Raw genomic sequence first — 24,067 nt, forward strand, 5'->3', positions numbered from 1 at the left:
AAAATACAGAGAGCCTGATTGAAAAATAAAAATAGCAATCTGCAGGAAATCATAACTTATGCGAGATCTTTCACAAGAGTGATCTATATTCACAAAAAACACTAAACATAATACTACACTAAATATGATAGAGATAATGATTGTAATTCTGTTACTATTGCTTATTGCTCTCAAGATAATCCTCTTCAAACAAAAAAAAATTTTCATTCACACTATAGAACAAAAACACATCCTACACAACCATGATCCCAAATCACACATCCAATCCAATAGAATACTCACTTGGTTCCGATATGTAGATGACATATTAATACTATACAGGGGGAACAAACGACAACTTGAAACACTACACACCCACCTCAACCGCATACACCCAAACTTGACGTTCACACTTTAATTAGAAACCAACAACAGCATAAATTTCCTGGATATCACCATCACAAAACAGAATCAATCATTCATAGACACCACAATCCATTGCACTTCAAATCACCCTATCCAATACAAACTCGCAGCCTACAACCACATGCTATACAGATTAATAAATATCCCAATGACAATCACAGATTACAACACTGAACTGCACACAATAGAATATATTGCACAACAAAATGGATACAAACCCTCAATGATTGACAAACTACTACAAAAATTAAAAACAACAAGAACAATCCGCAAAACTCTGACAAATACAACACTGATAATCATAGAGCATTCGTCACCCTCACATACCACAACAATAAAACTTACAAAATAGCAGCATCATTCAAGAAAATGAAATACAAGGTTGCATACAGAACAAAGGACTCACTAAAAAAACTCTTGTCCCCACACAACACCTCTCAAAATCAATGCAATAGACCAGGAATTTATAAGCTAAATTGTAGAGATTGCAGCAAATTCTACATAGGTAAAACAGCTAGAAATTTCAATATAAGATTCAAAGAACACACAAGAGCCATTACCCATCCGTCCTCCCATTCCACCTTTGCAGAACACATTATCTCCACTGACCACACACACACCCTGACATAAGTTAAATATCTATAGTAATAGTATCACAACCCTATTGTTACAGAATATAGCTGACTATGCATTGTCTTCTTTATGTCTCAATTAATTATTTTCAGTTAGTTCTACTCAAACTCTTGACGAGAGCACTCGGCTCCCGAAATTCTTTAATTCGGTATTTTCTGTAGTTGTAGTGTTAATAAAGTTTCAATTTTTAAAAACTCAGTCGTGTCGTCCAATCACTTAACTGGCGCCCGAACTTACGTCGCGGAAAGTATTATCGTTGTATCCATCCACGTTCATTAAACTCGGATACAAGACCTTTTATCTTGTGCAACGAAAAAACTTTGAGTTTCACCTCTTCATCCGTGAACCAACCCATATATTTTTCTCCAACGAGAAACTCATAGTGAAAGTGGCTCGACTTCAAAATCTACCACTCAACTACAAAATTATTCTCCAACGAGAAAACAAAGTCAAGTGTTATCAGAGTAAACTCAAACTTTCAAAAATTTCTTCAACAAGAACTTAACTTTCACCAGTGTTAATAAGTGTAAATCAAATCAAACTACAAAAACGAAAACGACTTCAAGTACTTCTCAATGGAAAACCACCATCAAGCTGTTATCACCATCACGCTGTAACCGTATCCAGCCTAGCAGTTAGTTCAACCCCACGCTGGCCACCGCAGGAGACGAGAGGACTCTACAGAGGGACCGAGATCTCGCCACCTTCAGGAGGATTCCTGCTGTCCTTATATCATCCGAAGGAGAAGACGACACCGACGCCGACGCTGACGACAACCGGAACATCGCCCACCAACCTCAATCGACTGTGAGTAATTTCGTTATATCTCTTCCTCAACCAAACCCTACAATGCCTAATATCTCGAAACAAATTCTTCATGACATTCTCAAATTCATACCCCATTATGATGGTACTTGCTATAAGCTACCACATTTTATTAGTACTTGTAATGAATTATTAGTGTCCTATTGTAGTGAAAACATTGTCGAAAAATCAGAAAATCACTGGCTCCTTTTCAGGGCAGCCGTAAGCCGTCTTTCCGGACCCGCAGAATCAGTTGTTTTTAATAACAATTGTACAACTGTAACCGAGCTGATAGCCGCTCTAAAAACAAACTTCGCTGACAACAGGTCCGTTCCAGACCTAATTGCGGAAATTACTTTCATGAAATCCTATTCAAATGAACACCCGATCAAATTCATTAATCGCCTGGATGAAAAACGCACAACTGTGTTGACTAAATATAAACTAGATGGTATCCAAGGTGAACTTTTGACTAATCTAATGCAGCAGTTGAACGCAACTCTCACTTTTACATTGATTCACGGAGTTCATCCAACTTTGGGCTCTCTTGCAAATCCTCCAAATTCACGATCTTGACGATGCTAGACATAAGATTATTAATGACTGTAGTATTGTTCTAAGGAGCTTGAACTTCAAATCAACTATCAGTACTATCAATAAAATTGATTCAAGAGCTTTTAATCAAACGCCAATGCGATCAAACACATTCACTCATGCTTATCAAGCAAGCAACAGAGCTTTTTCTAACAACTTCTCGCAACCTCGAGTACCGAATTTCTTCCAACAGAATAATGCATCACAGCAAACATTCCCCCAGAACAGAAACTTTCAACAAAATTTTCCTCAAAATCAATTTGCTCAATTTCCTCACCAACCGAGGCCTGTGCAAAACAATCCTCAATTCAGACAACCACATAATAGTAAGTGGGATTCACAAAACACTGTCAGCATGCGCACAGTTCAAACTAATCCTTCTAATCGTTTCAAACTGAACTCAAAATCTCCGTTTGAAGTGCATCATTTGCAAGATGACTTGACAGATAACTCATCTAATCTTTTCGGAAACGGAATCCAAAACATGCACGATGACTTGACAGACAACTCATCTCATCCTTTCGGAAACGAAATCCAAAGCATGCAAAACCAGCTAACTTCACTTACTGAAGCATTCAACAACATGCAGGCTCATTTTTTAGGGGTAGGCCCAACACACTCAGCGGAAACACCCCCAAAAAATTTGAATTGAATATCATAAATAAGTCGCTCCCATATTTTGTCGACCACGCTAACCGTAAATGGATGGTTGACACTGGGTCGTCAAAGAACTATGTGAACCCCTCTATCATACCACCCAATGTGACCAGATATAAAGAAAAGTTCGTAGTAAAAACACCAGCCGGTGAAAGTGGTGGAAATGAATACATCTATATGAACTCAAATACTGTGTTTCCAGGAAGTTCACAAATCAAAATGTACGTGTATGACTTTTCGACAAGATATGATATCCTATTAGGTCACGAAACTTTGAAAGAACTCAAAGCCAATGTAAATTATACAAACAACACGTTAGATTATCGTACTATTTCGAAACCGTTGTTATCAGTGATTAACTCTAATGAACAAATTCAATTGAAACCAGGATTTAATGTTGTTACTGTACCAGTTAGGTCGATTCCTAATCTCAAGACAGGACTACTTAAAGCTGTTTCTCATGAAAGTTATTACGTTGAAGAAAGTATTGTTAGTATAGAAGAAAATAGATGTAAGTGCGTAGTGTATTCCAATGAGCTCATGACCATAAGCCCCGAGCCAATGGAGATAGAAGAATTAGAAACTATTTTTGACAATGATGAAATTGATAACTCAGATGTATCAAACAAATCGGATATTATAAAAGAAATTCCCAAACTTCTTCGGACGGACCATATGAATGTCGAAGAGCGGAAACATATCATAAATTTAATACGGAATTTTCCTGAAATCATCAAACGTGAACATGATGAATTGACAAGTAGTACTAATTGTTGAAATTTTAAAATCAACACTACTGACGAAATCCCTGTATATTCTAAAAATTATAGATACCCTCAAGTGTTCAGGAAGGACGTTGAATTAGAAATTGACAAACTTCTTCAGAATAAAATAATTCAAAACTGCCTTTTCAACTGAGAACGGACATTATGAATTTTTGAGAATGCCGTTTGGATTAAAGAACGCTCCAGCTACTTTCCAACGTGCAATGAACATTTTGTTTTCCAGAATGCCCAATGTGTTAGTCTACATGGACGACATAATTGTGTTTTCCGATAATCTCGAGGAACACTTGAAACATCTAAAATCAGTTTTCAAACAACTTAGAGATCATAATCTAAAAATCCAACTGGACAAAACAGAGTTTTTTAAACGAGAATTACTGTACTTAGGACATATCATATCTGAACGCGGAATTCAACCCAATCCTTCAAAGCTAGAAGCTATTAAGAACTTTCCAATCCCAAAAACTGAAAAAGAAATTAAACAATTTCTAGGATTGACAGGCTATTATCGAAAAATGATAAAAGATTACGCTAAGATTGCAAAACCTCTCACACACGCCTTGAAAAAAGATGTTAAAATCAATCCAAACAATCCAGACTATCAAAAGTCATTTGAAACATTAAAACTTCTATTACAAAACGATCCAATTTACAGCTACCTGACTTCACAAAAACATTTATTCTGACTTGTGATGCTAGCAATTATGCTATAGGTTCAGTGTTATCACAAAAATTCAATGGTAAAACCTTACCCATTGCATATGCTTCTCGTACACTTAATCGTCATGAAGAAAATCTTTCTACGATTGAGAAAGAATTATTAGCTATAGTCTGGTCATGCAAACATTTTCGACCATACCTCTATGGTAGAAAATTCATAATCGAAACCGATCACAAACCTCTTCAATGGCTCCACAGCATTAAAGAACCGAATTCAAAATTAATTCGTATGAAACTCTTTCTAGAAGAATTTGATTTTTCAATCCAGTATGTGGAAGGTAAATCAAACCAAGTAGCCGAAGCTCTTTCAAGAATACGCCCACTTGACGTTAACATGATGGAAAATGATGAAGACGAACCTTTCCAAGGTTTCGAAAGTGGTTTTCGTGGTTTCAATCATGACTTTCACGATCTCGAGAATAACAATGATCTCGATGACCCCGACGAATTTGACATGGACGAACTGCTTAGATTTAACACTAACACAGACATTCCCTCAGTAGACACCGTCACACTTGACGATTTTCTTCTACATGTAGGCAAATCTGCCGAACAAACTAACAATTCCGATCGAGACAATATTGTAAATAATGATAATGATGCTAATGATAATGATGCTAATGATAATGATGCTAATGATAATAATGCTAATGATAATGATGCTAATGATAATGATGCTAATGAACAAGAAATTGATAATCGTAGTCTAGTTACAATACATTCACAGGAGAGCTCGAACGAACAAGTAGTCATTGCGGAAGATGACAAAATAATCAATGTTCAACAGAATCAAATCATTTTAGAACGTGGCAACAAAGAACCTGTTATCAGAAAAGTTTTTACAAAAAACAGATTGACTCTATATTTTCATAGTTCATCCACTCCTGAAGAAATAAATGATGTGTGTATACAATACTTGAAACCCAACACACTTTATGGGATACTTTGCTCCAGGACAGGTGTATTGGAAAAAGAATATGAAATGATTTTTGAAAATTTTAAGAATGTTATCATTGCTAATTTTAATTCTGTGAAACTTAGGAGATATAAGAAACTGAATTTGGATATAACTGATTCAGAGGAACAAAAAGAAGTTGTAACCAATTATCATGTAGGAAAAACGTATCACCGTGGAATTAATGAAAGCTATAACCACATTCGAAGAGAATACTATTGGCCTACCATGCTTAAAGACATTACAGAATATATAAATAAATGTTCAGTATGTGCTAAAGTGAAATATGATAGAAGACCTGTTCAAGTTGAATACAAAATTACCCCAACTCCTGACAAACCTTTCGAAAAATTACAGATTGACACGTTTCAATACAGTAGAATAAAATTCCTCACGATAATAGATTGCTTTTCGAAAAAAACTCATGGCATTTCCACTAACAAGTTTGAACCAACTTGAAATACAGTCTTGTTTGAATGATTACTTTTCTCTATTCCCATGCCCTAAGACAATCCAAATGGATAATGGTCGTGAATTCGATAATGCTGGACTTCGAGATTTTTTGCGTTTATATAAGATAGAACCTTATTATATAACACCGGGACATCCAGATTCCCAGGGTTTATTGGAACGAACACACTCGACACTCATTGAACTCCTTAATGCTATACAAATGGAAAATAAAGACAACAAACCCGAAGATAATATGAAACTTGCAATTATCGCATTCAATAACACAATAAATTCAACCTTGAAACTAACTCCTATGGAAATGACTTTTGGTATATCGAAAAATCCATATGTTGATGAAATAACGGAAGCCCTTATTGCTGAAGAAAGAACAAACGCCTATCTAGAGAAACTGAAAACTATTCACAAACTAGTAAAAGATAAAGTAGGACAAGAAAAACAAAACAGAACTGATCGATTAAATCAAACTAGAGAAAAAGATTTTGAAATGCCTAACGAACCCTTCATAAAGACAACGTTTAATAAAAAGGACAAACCCAAATTTTTCAAAGTGAACTACAATAAGGAAACTCAATTGGCTACTAATCCAAGAGCGATTCAGAAACGACCCTTCAAACTTCACCCGAATCGAGTGAAGCGAGCTCGAAAGAAAAAGAAATCAACTAATTTATCTGTTTCAGGTAACAATGTTTCTTCTTCTGATGATGTTCCTAACACCAGCAAACCTGTATAGATTGACTGATCTAAGTAAAACATCAGGCATCACTCCTATCAAAATTCAGGACTCGTTCATAATAAATGAAACCTCCACATACATGCATAATATTAATGTAAACATGTTGCGTATCGAATTAAATACAATCAAAAGAACAATATTCACTTTGCGTGAACACAATATCGATCAAGGCCGTCTAGACATCATAACAATGCATTTAAAGTACACAGAAACAAAACTAGATCACATCAATATCAGCAAAAATAGAAATAAGCGTGGACTTTTCAATGGACTTGGCTCAGCTATTTCATGGGTAACCTTAACATGGATGCGAACGACAAAGAAAAATACGACAAAATATTATTTCAAGTTCAGTCAAATGAATACCGCTTACAGCATAATATTGAGAATCAATTTTCAGTAAACAAAAGGCTCATTGATGATTTTAATGCTGATGTGAAAAAGATTCATGGGAATAATTTGAAGATTATTAATTATTTCAAAACTCTCTCAAATGAAACTACGACTGTACAGCTGAACCAGCAATTTTCCCTTTTATTTAGCTCATTAAGTTTGCTCTTTAATAAAATAAGCGATTTAGATACTAGTTTGGAGTTTTGTAGATTGAATATTCTACATTCTAGTATATTATCCCATAAAGAAATAAATAATATTATTTCTGAATCGAATGTAAAATTGATTTCTGAAGAACCAGAAGTATTATGGCAATTAGCAAAAGTACACTGCTCAATATATAAAGAATATATATCCTACTTCATTGAATTCCCTTTAAAATCACCTACTTATGAAACCTTCTTCTTATTATCCTATCCTGTTTATCGTAATACTGAAGTTACCACCATTCATTAATATCCTTCCCTTATCCTGAGATATGACGAAATTTTATCTGGTAAATGTGAATATTTGTGTGACAACAACTACTGCAGAAATGTGACAGTGATAAAAAATAAGTGTATAAGTGAAGTGTTAGAAGATAAGAAATTAGAACACTGTAAACAATTAGTAAATATCAATCCCATCTGAAGTTCCATTTCGTAAATTTAAAACAAACTTTTCATTTGATATTATACATGAAGCAAATATTAAGATTGAACCGCTACTAGCAATAGAAGAACTTAGCATTGCAAAAGACGATACTTATTATATTTGGATTTTTATTATATGTTTTATTGTTATTCTTAGTATATTTATTGTATTTAAATTATATAACTTTATTAAATATGTAACTTATTTACGAAATAATTGTAGAAATGTTAATGTAGCAGCAAATTCGCAAGCCCCAACATTTGTTCTTGGGCCTTGCCTCCAAACCCAAAATTCAGATCGCTGAGGACAGCTTCAGTCTAGGGGTGGAGGAGTTAAATATCTATAGTAATAGTATTACAACCCTATTGTTACAGAATATAGCTGACTATGCATTGTCTTCTTTATGTCTCAATTAATTATTTTCAGTTAGTTCTACTCAAACTCTTGACGAGAGCACTCGGCTCCCGAAATTCTTTAATTCGGTATTTTCTGTAGTTGTAGTGTTAATAAAGTTTCAATTTTTAAAACCTCAGTCGTGTCGTCCAATCACTTAACTACACATTATCTCCACTGACCACACACACCCTGACATAGACAACAACCTCGAAATACAAATACAAACACACCAAACAACAGTCAAACAATATTCTAAATGACCAAATCAACTTTTCCTCCCACACCCTGTTTGACAAACTCATTTAAATAATCCTCCCTTAACCACCAAAACTCCCCTCCACCCCAACCAAATTTCACCCTCATAACCTTAAACACTTCAGTTCCTATTTGGCTTGAAAATGTGCAATACCAGCACGAAACGGACGTCGCCACATCAAATAATGTGAGTGCTTTTTCACTTTAAAGTTTTATATAATTTAATAGTGATAAAAAAAAACTTGTATCAATTTAAAAAAATAGAATTGTTTTTACTTTTTAGTTGGGAAAAACATCGGATGACCGATGTCTAGGTAAAACCATCGATAAGAGAAAAACATCAAACAGTAAACATCGATGTATCGATACCATCCCTAATTTTTTATATTTATTCACTTTTGTGGTTAGGTTACTCTTGTTACTGATACTAAGGTTGTAATTGTAATATATTCAAAACAATAATGTATCCATTAGGTTTGAAACATAAATATTTACACTTCAAAAAAAAGTTATTCAGTTCTTCAACTCCCCTATTCAACATCTCTACTCACATTTACGTAGAACAACTTCAATGAATGCCGTTGATGAATTAGAAACAGAATACAGAATAGATGTTATTGAATATTGTAATCAAAAACACTGGATTTACAATATCCTGTTTACTCAACAGTGACTTGAATGATTGAAGTTCAGCATTTCAGGTAAATGTAATGTCTATATGATATAATTTATCACGTTTTAAATAATGCAGTATAACCTTAATTATAAGTTTCATGCGGCTACTGGGCGCTTATCCAGAGAAGCAGAAAGGCCAAATTGACACGTTTACCAATGTATTTACAAGAAAAAACAAGCTGAAACTATATTTTTACACTAATTGTGTATTGAATTCCGTAATCAAAAACACTGGATTATAAGTGACAAATTATAAGACACAAACTTGATGATATTTGGGACTGGAATAAATAGTACACATGAAAATTTCATAGAATGGTCAGGTTAGACTTAATTCTGTCCTGAGGGCTGATCACTAGCCTAATCCTTGATCAGTCCTGGGCCTATAAACTTATTTATTTATTTGCATTAATAGAAAAAATAAAACATAAGCTTACAGCTTTGAAAGCATAGACAAATTAATCAATAAAACAAATTAATGGACACCGTATAAGTATAAGCAAAGTTTTGCTGCATAACTTTTGTGTTTTCGTATAGGAGAATATTAAACTGTTAGTCACGGGTGAAGTATAACGTTAGTGAGGCTCATTGATGGCTCAAAATACATATCCAGACAAGTGATATGGCCATTTCTACACTTGCTGATGACTTCTTGTAGATGAAGTATTATAATTGAATCTCATATAACTTTATAATATTCATTCTATTGTCATTTAGACTGAATTTGAAATAATTCTGTTGTGGAATGGTTGCAATATTTATTATCAGCATTAAAAATACTAAAGATTTGCACAAACAAACATTTTATTTGGTATAGGACATGTTCACCGTCTATTAGCTGTAGGAAAAATTTAATGTGCAATACGTGCGCAAAGTTTCTTTGCTGCTGTCAAGAAACCATCATTTTGCACTCGCCTACGGCTCGTGCGTAAACGTTTCTTTCGGTGCAGCAAAGTGGCACTTTGTACACTAGTTGCACAAATAACTATTGAAACCTAACTTGTATTTATCATGAAAATTTCTCATAAAATTGAGATTTAAAATGATGCTATTTTGTTTTTGCTTCAGTATAAGGAGCCGGTTCCATTGGTGGGTAGATCGGCGATTCTTGGTGAACAGAGGAACAATGATTTCTGCGATGTGGCATGCGGCAAGGGAGAGATGGGCGACTCCACTTATGCCATCACCAAATCTGGATTATTGTGCGAATTCAATAATCGCAGGCTGCTCGATAAATGGGTCGAGCTGCGAGTAAGTAAATTGGTTCTATCAAACCATAAGAATAGAATAGGATAGAACCTATTGAATCACAATAAACACTACATTATGGAGCATTGCTCAGCAGTATGTGACATGTCGAAAAGTTTTATATAAAAACAAAGTCTCTATATGAGAAAACAAAGTCCATGATTGAAAAGTGGAATTACTCATCCAAACAACTGGAAACACTCCTCCATGGTATAGGGTGCAGCTTGAACCAATATCTCCTTCAACCTCCACCTGAACCGTCTCACGTCAGCGATGATTCTGAGCTCAGCCGGCAATGTATTGTAGAATCTCAATCCACTGTAGAGCGGTCCCCTCTCCAGAGCGCTGATTCTGTGATGTGGATATTGCAGAGCTCCTCGATGTCGTGTATTGTAACCATGCTGCAACTGATTATCGTGTAGTTTTTCCACATGCTTCTTCGTAAACAAGGCCAGTTCCACGAAATAGAGAATGTTGTGCTTCTTGAAAGAACTCCTACATGAATCCCACGACTTCAAACCATCAATAATCCTTACAGCTTTCTTCTGCTTTCTGAAAATCGTAGTTGAATTAATTTTTCCACTGCCCCAAAACAATATATTATATTGTATAATTGACATTAAGTAGCCATGGAAAACCTTCAACAAAGTCTGGGAACTAAATACCTTCCTTAAAACATTCAGTGAGTAAGTTACAGTGGATATTTTATTATGAATGAGTCAACTTGGTCTGTCCATCCAAGATTGCTCATCACTTTAATTCCTAAAAAGGAAGCTTCTTTATTTATGAGGCCTTCAAACCTTTGATTGACTAACATTTCCATTTCTCTTGTTCTCTCTTAATCTGTAATTTAATAACTTCGTCTTCCGTGCATTCAACTTAAGGCCGTTTGCTTGGAACCAGACATGCATTTCATTCATTGTAATTTTTGTTTTATCAACATGATTTCTGCATGAAAGGCAGACACTACCTCTACGCTATTCAGTTCCGGCGGTACGTGGCCGGTTAAGACTCGGACGTATCCTTTAACTTGCCTACAAGTATGAAAAATACTAGTAGTCCCCAATTGTATACATCTCCAAGGTAGGCCATTTCAAAAGCCCAACCAAAATTCAATGTAATCCACTTTAGCATCCAGACCTATCTAGACATATCTCATTCAGAAAAGGGGTGACCAATCACATTGGCTCAGATAGGCTGAAAACTTCTAATCGGATCAATAATGTCTAACCAGAAATAATTAATAATTTTCCGATTGAAACCTCTCAATTTTCCTTCGATTTTATAGTTTCAAAGGAATGAAAACAGTACCCAATGAAGTTTGCATATTATTCGATTAAAACATAATTTTTTTTGAACTGTCTTGTCTGAAAATCAAGATTTGTATTGATTCATCTTGTTCAGACACAGTACACTGTACATTACTTGAGTAACAATTTGATATCATCAGGTACATCCGATCGAGTGTACAACTAATTAAGTGTGATTTTCTCATGATTTATATCTTGCTCTTGCAAGACTGACAAATATTTCTTCCTCATCTTGAAGACAGTTACCTACTATACTATATTTTTTTGCGAAAGTCTTCCTAATTGCCTTATTGAGAACAGTGTTGTATGGAACACAAATATATTCCTTATTTTCTGAATTTCTATCATTTTGTGGATTAATTTGTTTATATTTTTGCTTATATATCATCTTATCAAAAAAATTGTTATCATATCCATTTGTTACTGCCAAATGTTTTATAATTTTCACTTCTTTTTCATAATTTTCTTTTGACATAGGAATATTTATCAATCTATACATCATTGATCTGAATGCTGCTGTTTTTTGCTGCCATGGATGGTTAGAGTCTTTTGGAATTAGAGAATTTGTATGCGTGGGTTTCCTAAAGATATTAAAATTATGTTTCTCTCACTTATTTCCAAGTCTAAAAATTAATTTTCTCTTTTTGAACTTCCATAGTAAATTTTATAGATGGTGAAATTTAGTTTAAATATTTTTTCAAATCTTCATGTGTTTCATCATTATTATTGTATAAGCATATTATATCACCAACATATCTATACCAATAAATGATATTTTCTCTCAAAGGATTATTATTATTATTCATAATTTTAGATTTTTCCAAATTGTTCATATATATGTTAGCAAGGTATCCTGATAATGGTGACCCCATAGCTAAACCTTCCTTTTGCTTATAAATTGTGTCATTGAAAGTGAAATAATTTTGATCTATACATGTTTTTGTTAATGCTATTAAATCATCTATTCCATTACTGTTCACATCATTTGCAATCAAGTTTTGCTTTAAAATGCTAATAGTATCATTAGTTGGGATAGAAGTATACATGTTGACTACATCAAATGATAGAAAAATTGGGTGATTTGGAATAGTTATTATTCCCTTGATTTTGTGAACTAGTTGGTAAGAATTTTTTACATTATAATTTCCATTTATTATTATTTTTTGAGGCAGTACTTTATTCAAATATTTACGAGCTTTATAAGTTGGAGCATTTCGATAGTTTACCACAGGTCTTATAGGTATACCTACTTTGTGAATTTTAGGTTGACCTCTAAAAATTGGTGAGGCAGGATTAATCATTTACATTTTAAATTGATCTATTTTAGAAAAAGTTCCACATTTTGATATAATATTATTTATATTTTTGCAATACTCTTTAGTTGGTCCTAAAGTTTGAAATTTATTTTCTCTAATAAATTGCTCTACTTTATCATTATAATCTATTTCTTTAATTATAATTGTGGTGTTTCCTTTATCTGCTTTTGTTATCATAGCTTTTTCATTAATTAGTTTATTTGAAATTTAATTAATAATTTTCATATCTTCTTTTGATTTTACCAAAATTTCCTTTTTCTTAAGATTGTTATCTTTTCGAGTTCTTGCACAAAATTGTTCCTCAAAGTACCTTGGATCTCTCTCTTCTTGAATCTAATTGAGGTTTCAATATCAAAAAGTTGTTCTTCAATTACATTCGTTTTATTATCCAAATTGATGTTCTATTTTGAAGCCTTCGAAAGTAATTCATTCTCTTTCTCATTAAACTCAATATCTGTTGAATTCTTCACTTTTTCATATGATTCATATTCATTAATTTCATAATATTGATTTGAGTTAATATTTTTCTTTTGTTTAAAGGCTAGCATTTTTATTTTTTCAAATGTATGAATTTCTTCTTTTCAATGAATGAAATCCAAGATTTAATTTGTAATTCAAATTCTTCAATCGATTCCTCATGGAATAGTTCATTCATTTGTGTATGCACAGCAGCATTCAGATCAATGATTTATAGATTGATAAATATTCCTATGTCAAAAGAAAATTATGAAAAAGAAGTGAAAATTATAAAATAGTTTGCAGTAACAAATGGATATGATACCAAATTTTGTGATAAGATGATATATAAGCAAAAATATAAACAAATTAACCCACAAAATGATAGAAATTCAGAAAATGGGGAATATATTTGTGTTCCAAACAACACTGTTCTCAATAAGGCAATTAGGAAGACTTTCGCAAAAAAATGTATTTAGGATACAAAACAACAAATAATGCTTTTGATTTAATAAAGAAGATATCTAATAAAAAAATACAACAGGATCAATTTAAAAAATCAGGCGTTTATATACTGGAATATGAAAGTAATTGTGAAAAATTTTACATTGGTCAAACATGTACATGTTTTCAAAAAAGGTTCAATGAATATATTCAGGCTTTAAAATAAAAAAATACTACTCAAAAATCAGCGTTTGCTGAGCATTTAATTGATAATAATCATAATTATATCAATATAAATTCTAATATGAAAATATTAAGCATTGGTAATGAAAGTAATAAATTGAATGTAAAAGAGGAATTTTATATCTATAAAACTGCAAAATTGAATAGGAATAAGAATAGAATAGAATAGAATAATGATTTATTGACAAAAATTGAATACAAGCATAAAATTATCAAACAAAATCACAAGCTTGGCTTTCAAGCCGTCAGCTGAAGAAGGAGTTTCATAAGGAGTTTTATACAGTAATATTTCAGCATTGTATTCGCTTATACTAACAACAGTAGTAACTTAAAATTCAGTAACTTCGACTATTTCAACAATGAAACTTCATGAATTGGAAATATCATCTAAGAAAGAAGAGTAAATAGGCAAACAACAAAGATTCGATCAAAATGGCAAAAACTCGAGCTCTGGAACTATCAGTATACGAAATAAAAATTTATACCTCACAACTTTTTCTAACTTATGTACATTTTATAGTAATAAATTGAAACTTAATAATTGAAGTTATTTATCAGAAACCATCGGTATTTCCACGCATCTCTACAGTATAACGCGAGGCTTCTCCAATCACTACCGTTCATAATTACTGTAAACTCTTGTGTCCCCAAAATAGATTTACCCAGCCACTTAACTCTCCATTCCTTGAGTACTGGACATCTTGCAATAAAGTGGTACACATCTTCCTCTTCTTTTCTATTGCACAGAGAACACAGAAAATTTCTATCCATCATCCAGGGCTTATAATTCAGGTCTATTGCTTCTCCTCTAGCCTTCATGATCCATTTGACCTGAGAGTAGGCAATATCGCTTTTAAGGTAACTGTCATTCCCTAAATTTAGATTTAAACTTTTATAAATTTTGTGGTATCTTGCTTCTGCCGCCTTACTTTGAAATAGTTCTATCTCACACTTATTCACGCCTTCTCTCAATTTTTGCAGTTCTCCTTTCCAATTGGCAAAGCCTTGTCTATTCAAGTTTATCTCTATTCCTAAATCTCTGGCCATATCATTCCAATGTTTATACCATGACAATCTCTGACTGATTATTTGCAACGCTAATTTTTTCGGATACCTATCATTTGTATAAGACAAAACTTTTACAATATACGAGGACTGCAAACTGAGAGTGAAATAATATATTGACGACTCCATAGTTTCCAGAAAAATGACATAGTTGGGCGTATTATAGGGTAAACCAAACAATCTTTTGATGAAATATCGTTTGAGCTTCTCTGCTTCTTCGAATTTTCTATATCCCCATATCTGAGCTCCATAACACATTATCGCTCTTGCTACCGCTCTAAACAATACCCACTTGGAAGCTAACGGCACCTTTCCATTATTTATCACCTGATTCCATGCAGCATTCAAACCTCTCTTTGCGCATTTCAATCTATCGGCTAGGTGCGGGGTGAAACTCAAGTTTGGCGTGAGTGTTACTCCTAGGTATTTATACCTGTTAACAATTTCTATAGTTTCTCCTTTAAAAACCCACTTTTCATCACCTCTCCTTCTTCCACCTTTTCTAAAAATCATAATTTTCGATTTCTCCAGGTTTACCTCTAGTCTCCACCTCTCACAATACTGGTCTAACCTCTCTATCATGCCTTGTAATTCTCTTGGAGTATCTGCCAGCACCACAATATCATCCGCATACATGAGTACACCGAGCTTAACACCATCCGTAGTGGCACCTCCTCTCAATTCCTCCTCAATATCATTCAAAAACAATGCAAACAGCAAAGGACTGAGTAAGCAGCCTTGTCTGAGACCTGTATCTGTACCAAACGACTCCGTTACGCCACCCTTATACCACACACTCGAGTTTGTGCCACTGTACAAGCTCTTAATTATTGAAAGAAACCTAGTGGACAGTCCCATAGATGATAATTTATATAACAAAGCTCCTCTATTCACTGTATCGAATGCAGCCCGGTAGTCCACGAAGAAGGCATATAATTTACCACCTTTTTTTGCTGTTTTCAATTCCGCCAATGAAATAAGATTAAATAAATTATCTACTGTCGAGTACCCTTTTCGGAAACCTGCCTGATTTTCCTTCAAAATTTTATTACTGTGTACCCAGGACTCCAGTCGAAGAAGAAGAAGACCAGTAAACAGTTTAGCTATTGCGTCAATAAACGAAATACCTCTATAGTTGGACACTGAATTTATATTTAAACTGAACACTGAAAACACTGAATAGGAATAATTTAATAAATATAATCCAATTTGAATCAAATAATCCTATTTTTGATAAAATTAAAAGTGAGTAAATATTATTTAAAATTTAAATTTAATAACTTCAACCAGAAATAAATTAATCATATGAAATTAAGCATATGTTCATTTTGTATCAATTAGTAAACATTTATTGAATTTTATTTCATTTTATCTTACACCTGACGATGGTGTAATATCACCGAAACTACTCGTTAAACTATTTTAAAGTTTTTTTTTAAATAAAGGGTGCTATAAGATTTTATATTGTTTTATTAAAAGAAATCAATTATAATATATTATTTTATCGTCGGCATTTTTTCTCATGGCGAAGTGCCGTCTGGAGGAGTAGATGGAGTTAATATGTTAAGATTTCGAAGAAATTGTTTTAATCTTTCATTCTCTTTTCCTAACTTCTCAATTTTTCTATCTTGCTCAGCTATAATTGATGTTAAATTGAGAGCAGATATCTCTTCTTTAATAGTTATCTTGATGTTTTCATTTATTTCAGATTTGAATTTTTCTAGCATCTTTTCCATAGTCTTGATATCCTGAGCCATTCTCAATTCCTATTGTAGTTATGTGAAGCAAATAATATTGATTTTTAACTGTAAGTTTATTCTATCTCAAACTATGCAGTACAGCACCGGCTATCAAAATCCTGCAGATATCAATTCGGCCTAGCAGTATATATCAGTATATAATATTTTGCTTCAATGGCAATCAATATTCATAAGTAATCATTTGCATCTATGGCAATCAACATAATTAATGATTATTCTGCATCTATGGAAATCAACATAAGTAATCAACACAAAACATATTACCGTATCTCATTACTGCCTCTCTAAGTCATAACCTTTTGGTCATTCCTTCTTTAGGCAATAATGGTTTTCCATCTCAAAAAACAATCATATACCAGCAAAATTCTAATAATCAAACCCCACTAAAAATTCTACATACACTCCAGCATCCATTTCAAACGATAATTAATCATATCAAAGTTCATAAAAAAACCGTTTTTAAATTTAGAAAAAAGACATCAATTTTATACTCAAATTTAGAAGAAATTCAAACTTCAACTCATTTCAATTAATAATACGACAAAACTTTTACATTCAATGAAATCATTATTATTCAAATCAATTTTTTATTTATCTTGAACATTTCTTATTTATGACAACACAATTCATTATTACTTTCAAATTTTGAAGTTTTTATTATAACAAAAGAATTTATACATCAGATTAAATTTCAACATTTTATAAATTGAACCATTTATTTTTCAAATAATTTCTGAATTTGAAGACTGTATAATAACTACAACCCATTTCAAGATTACAATACAAAGAAGATCAAGATAGATAATGGGTAAATAAGTTCCCTAAAAAATACAAATATGAGAAAAGGAAAAATGAGTAAATAAATCCCCTAAGTTATACAAGGAAGAGAAAGATTAATTAGAGCCTATCCTACATGTCAGTTGAAAACTTTCATAAGGTAGTATAGTATAATAAAATATACTACTGGGTGGAGAGTTCCTAGATGTCTGTAAGGTAATGTGATAGCAGACTCTAGTATCGGACCACAAAATCAAAAGTATGCAAAAATTTAACAAACATTTGATGTTGCAGTCTTAAGGTTTTTATATCGCAAACAAATACGTCAGATAATCGAGTCCAGCCATATGTGGTTCACGCCCACACCTCTAAAAGAATCACACCTACTTGTCTACCAAAGATCCAAAGTATTGGACAGCAAAAATAAAAAAATGCAAAATGGGTTAAAAGCCCAGAAGAAAACTATAACCTAATTACATATGGCTTATGGCACGATATGCAATGAAAGATGAGGAATGGGGACATAATTTGCTCTGAAAATGCTAGTTACCTAATATTTTATAACAAAATAGACATAATTAAAATAAGTAATATATGATGAAAAAAAATATATCGCAAGCACACAATTATTTACACTACAGTAGATAGTTTCTAGAAAAGTTGAGTTTATCAACAATTCAAAGATTACGAAAAATAAGCTACAATTTCAACTTCCAAAATTATTTCAGAAGAATACTTAGAATTCACAAATTTGAATGACTATGGACAAGATTGGTTAAGATATGCATCATAGAAGAAATTTACTGAATACTACACAGAGACAGGAAAGAATCGAAATTTGAAAAGATTTAGGGCCAAGAAAATAGGCTACAGGAAAGAAAAAAGATAGATATGGACTTCTACCATATGTAGTATTGACGGTCATTGCTATTCTGAATCCCGGCATGACACAGGATTCCTAATCATAACATAGTGCTGGGGAATACCCTTTCATCATGTGATTCATTCTCATCATATCAGTAAACAACTTGAAACAACCTTTGAATACCAACACATCAATGGTGACTTTGTGCTTTGTTTTCTTCAGAAACATGATTTTATTCATGTGTTCATTTGGTTCAACAAAGCCATTTTGCTCACAAAAGTCAGTCAAGTTCATTAGAGATTGCATTGCCTACACCTTTTCAATTTTCAGTTGAAAGTTGAAGTCATCATCTTCACTCAAAGCAGAATTCATTTTGTTTACATTGTTCCTAACCTCTGCAGAAACTTGTCTCATGTAAACATTCACTTTGTTTAGAATCTTCCTAACCTTCAATGTAGCAATAATACTTTCTTGATAGTTAACTTTCAATGAAGACAACTCCCTACCTACTTCTTTACTCAATTCTACACTTTCAATAGGCTTGACATTCTCAACAACAGTAACTAGGCCTACATTATCAGAAACTTGAATGAATTGATCTTGTACACTACTATTATCCTGCTTCAATTTGCTTTCATCTTCATGATTATCAATCAATGATTCATGTGTATCTTTCAATAGAAGGTTTATACTAACCTTTTCTAATCTGATGTTAGCAAATTCTTGTTTCATATCATTAAACCTAGCATTTTGATCTTGTTTCAGATTGTCAATCTTAGCATCTTGTTCATCAAACCTATCATTTTGCTCATCAAACATTTGCTTTGTGATAGCTATTAACTCATCATCAATTTTAATATTGTGCATATTGTATGCCATTTTGCTAATATGCACAAATATCTATTAATTAGGATTTGATTGCTCTTGAATCGACCCCACACTCAGTCTGCATTTCACCATTCATAAACCATCAAGATATCAGCCTACACATAATTTCTATAACCAGGGATATATATATTTTGTAATTCGGTCCCACCACAGGGGTAACATTTGACGTGCTACCAATTTTATCCAAAAGGTTTGATAGTATTTCACCTATCACCTAAGGAAAGTCATCGGTTCCAAATATGCTAACATCTTGATAAATCATGAATGGATTTAATTCCTATGAATAAGAAGTCCAGTTCAGAGCAAATCAAATTATAATTTTCAAATGATTCAAAAATGTACAGTTTACACCAGAATAAATAATCATACATGGATTGAACATAGATTGAAAATGGATTGAACATAAATTGAAGATGATTCAGGTTACAAATATGTTTGATATGTTCATCAAAATAGATTCAAAAACTTTCTCAAAGCTCAGAAATTATTGTTTCAAATCAAGATCAAAAAATATAAAACTTACAAACTAAGATTACTTATTTTTTATTTACGGGTTTTAAGGCAGGCTTATGGCTTTCAAAATTAAACGAAATATTTAACACAAATTGAAAAGAAAAATTGAAATCTACATTTCACGTATGTTAAATAACATCAATAGATTTTATAAAAACATTCAGATCTCACACAAAACATTTTAAATTACAATTATTTAGAAAATTTTCAGCAGGAGAGAAACGTCTTAGAGAAACACCATACATAGATACACCATACACCGATACATAGACACGTCATCCATTGCCAACTAATAAAGAATACAAATTTACAATTATTATATCTATTATTCTCAATAAAACTTTATTTTAAAACTGTTTTGAACTTTTTATTTAACCTTTATATTGTTTAGAATTATGTGTTTATCCAGAAAAAGAACTTTATCACAGTGATTTATTCAACATTAGTGTAGCTGATAAATTCCCGGTAAAACGTTAAGTTCTCATATCGATTACACCGATATTTGCTATCAAGTTTTATTGATATTGAATTTAAGATTCGATTTTAATCGAGAAAAATGTAATATTACACCAACTATAGCAGAGACCGTATATGGGTCCGGGGATTGAAGTTGATCTATCGTCAGCTCTCTTAAGTAGGATTCTGCAGGTGTTTGGTTATCAGTCTCTACTTCCCTAACATTTGGTCTTAGTCCTTGCTTACTTATATGAAAAATGACCAACCACATTGCATTCAAAACAATGACTCGCTGAGGCTGGACATTTACCATTCTGATCATGTCAAAATCCACATTTGTAACATTTCCACTTCTTAGTATTTGTAAATCTAAGAGACTGACTAGTTGGTTTGGCGTTCTGACTGTTTGCTACTACATTGACATCCTTCAAATCATGGTCCCGCACAACTTCCTGCTGTTTCTTGATACTTTCTGCCTGTCTAACCCTGCTTATTTCTCTTTCCAATGTCAGAGAATCATCCAACTGTAATCTTTCTGACACTTTGTTGTCCAAAACCCCAATAACAATCATGTCTCTAATTCATTCCTCTCACAAGTTTCCAAACTGGCATCCTCCAGCCAATCTATGCAAATCATTCACTAATGAGTCCACTAGTTCTCCTGTTGACTGTATCCGTTTAAAAAATATTGCTCTTTCATACACTACGTTCTTTTTAGAACCAAAATATGCCTCGAATTTCCCTTTAACTATCCCGTAACAACCTGCGTCCTCCTCAGTCAGTCTAAACGATTTCAATAAATCTTCTCCCTCCTCACCAAGACTATATAAAAGTAAATCCACCTGGCATCGTTCAGACTTACTTGACAAGTTTGAAGCACTTCTGAATCGTTCAAATCTTGTGATCCATCTGGACCATCCTTGAGGCTCCCAAAACTATAAAGTCTCTGGAGTGGCAACTTGAAACTGAGCTACCGACCCTTGAAACTCTTCTTTCTCTCTTTTCTCAACTTCTATATTTCTTGATCCCATTTTTCTACCACTTTTGACACCATGAAGAAATGCTTCAATACTTGAGAGCCATAAACACAAAACTGAAATTTATTCATCTTGGATACAAAAACGTATTGACAAGTGTCAATACAATAAACTAAATTAAATGCCAGCTGACAGCTGTCACTACAAACACATTTATTTATCGATCGTAACGAGAGCGGTCACACGCACAACTGTCCTGTTTGAACATTTCAACTCTCTCTCTCTCTCTCTCTCTCTCTCTCTCTCTCTCTCTCGAATTGATAATCAATTTTCAAATAAAATGACTGGATTGTAATGTGAAATGTTGTTTTATTATTGCAGACAAGTAGCGCAAATTGTATGGCAGTCGGCGAACGTAATATTTTCATTGGCTGTGCAGAAGGGATTGTGCGATGTTTCAATCCAGCCACCCTTCAGTTCATCACTACTCTTCCCAGAACCCATTACCTTGGAGTAGATGTAGCTGAAGGTCTTTCCATTAGGTAACATTTACAAAAATAGCAATTTAAATGTTCTATATCAGATTCAATTGCAAACTTATCTATTCAACTTTTTCTGATGAAATCATTAGAGATGTTCAATTTAAAGATTCGTAAAATAGCTTTATATTGATTTGCGTAACTGCTGAAACCTGTTCAACAAAAATTTATACGATGTGGAAGTGAAGAGTGAAAAATCTCCATTCTCCAATATTATGACTAGTTAATATAGAAATAATATTTATGGCATTATTGTGTAATTCTTTTGTACAGTGTTGGGCAATGAAGTGTGATTTGAAATACCAGTTACACACTCATTTTTAAACGAATCTCAAAATTTCACCTTAACATTCATCTATTGCACTTTGAAATCAAAAGTAAGGCTATTCTAATCCATTTCATTCAAATTTCTATGAAATATGGTTACCTTAGTGTAAATTTATTTATAATAAAAATGACACTCATGTAATAACATTGGTAGATAGAATAATAAGGTAGTCCTTGTGCTATTTTTCTTCCAAATTAATAGGTGACAAAGTCCAAGATAAGGTTAGAATTTCACGTGTTGGCTACAATTTTTATAAAATTTTAGTCCAAAATAAACATGAAAACTATAAATTTTAAATTTAGATGGGTGAATTAATAAATTTATCAGTAATATTCCACTCAATTACCTATTGTAAAAAATAAAATTGAGTTTTTAAAAAAAAATTTGGAATCATTGAAGAAACACAAACTTTTAAACTTTGTAATTAATTTCTAATTATAAGTCTTTCTTCAGCAGATATTGGATTCCTCCAATAATTGAAATTAAAATTCTAATTATTAGTGACTTGATTTTCCAAATCAGGCTTCACTCTCGTGAAAATAAATCAAAGGTTGAAGTTGACATTCGCATGTAGTCTACTCAAAAAATCGGGACTGATGCTTTCTTAAAACATTAAACAGATGCTGGTATCCACCAAAAAGTCTATTTTTCAAGTTAATTTCATTAACCCACTCTGTCCTAACAGGCTTAGCTGAAATCCAATACTTTAAGTAATTGTTTTCATAAAGTAATGTCCGTGCAAACTTGGACAATGCCATTTTCTAGGCCCTTGATGCTTGACGCTCAGACGCTTCCTGTGTGTATCATGAACGCTCTGACCATGTCACGCCACGCTCCGCTTTCAGTGTGGTTGTACCCTTAGATAGCGATCTAGATAATTTATTACAATAGTGTTCTCTTGAAAAAAGTGAAGGCCTATGAAGTTTCGACTAATGACACATCAAACAGTAAATTATTCACCATCGCTAGAAAAGCAGCAATCACAAACAGAATATCCCAATCGTTATCCACCAACGTTTCCTCAACGGCAGATATGTCCTTAATAAGATTATCTCTTGCTCATCTCGACGTATACATGAGTGTTTGGACAAATACAGAAGCCAATTTACAGTTGTTATTTTTGCACTTTATTAATGTTACAATTTCTTCCTCTCTAATTATCAAAATGTCAACATTGAAAATGAACACACTGGAAGAAAAAATTGAGTTTCATTTGAAAATGAGTGTGTAACAGATGTTTCAAATTATCCATACTTAATTTTCCAACCCTGTATAAAAATGTTATTCAAATATGTTTCAAGAATTGCAATTTTTTAAATGAAAATTGAAGCAATGTAACTGATATGTATCATTTGTTTTTTCAGTCATATGGCACATCATCCTACCAATGCAAAGTACCCTGATGCCATAGCTTTAGCTTACGATGAACGTAATCACAAATTAAGTTGTATTTATAATGATCATAGTCTATATGTATGGGATGTGAAGGATATTAAAAGGGTAAGTTTTTGCAATAAATTTTCAAGTATGGATGAAATTGAAGAGTTGATAATAAAATTGCATTATTTTGTGCTGTATGTGTACGAAATCATAATCTGTCATTGCCGAATATCCTATTGGTTTATATGTATATGTAGCAATTATTCATTTTTTGCCACAAACTGTCTCAATTAGCACGAATGTAATAGGTGTAGGAGACAAAATAATAAGATTTTGAAGTACTTTTGTATAGTCTGTGGCTGTTGAGTACCTATATCATGGTTAAGGGGA

The 24,067-nt window shown here is 32.8% G+C and overlaps 1 protein-coding gene across 1 annotated transcript in view; it reads left to right on the plus strand.

Annotated features, from left to right (window-relative positions):
- Positions 1-24,067, plus strand: part of LOC111046958 (mitogen-activated protein kinase-binding protein 1) — a gene marked incomplete at its 5' end in the record, with an annotated part of 142,318 nt that overhangs the window by 8,481 nt on the left and 109,770 nt on the right. Inside the window, 3 exon segments of the mRNA XM_039443242.1 lie at positions 10,181-10,363; positions 21,812-21,972; positions 23,662-23,797. Coding sequence (XP_039299176.1) covers positions 10,181-10,363; positions 21,812-21,972; positions 23,662-23,797 — 480 coding nt within the window.

This window comes from Nilaparvata lugens, chromosome X (genome assembly GCF_014356525.2).
Source record: "Nilaparvata lugens isolate BPH chromosome X, ASM1435652v1, whole genome shotgun sequence".
Taxonomy (NCBI): domain Eukaryota; kingdom Metazoa; phylum Arthropoda; class Insecta; order Hemiptera; family Delphacidae; genus Nilaparvata; species Nilaparvata lugens.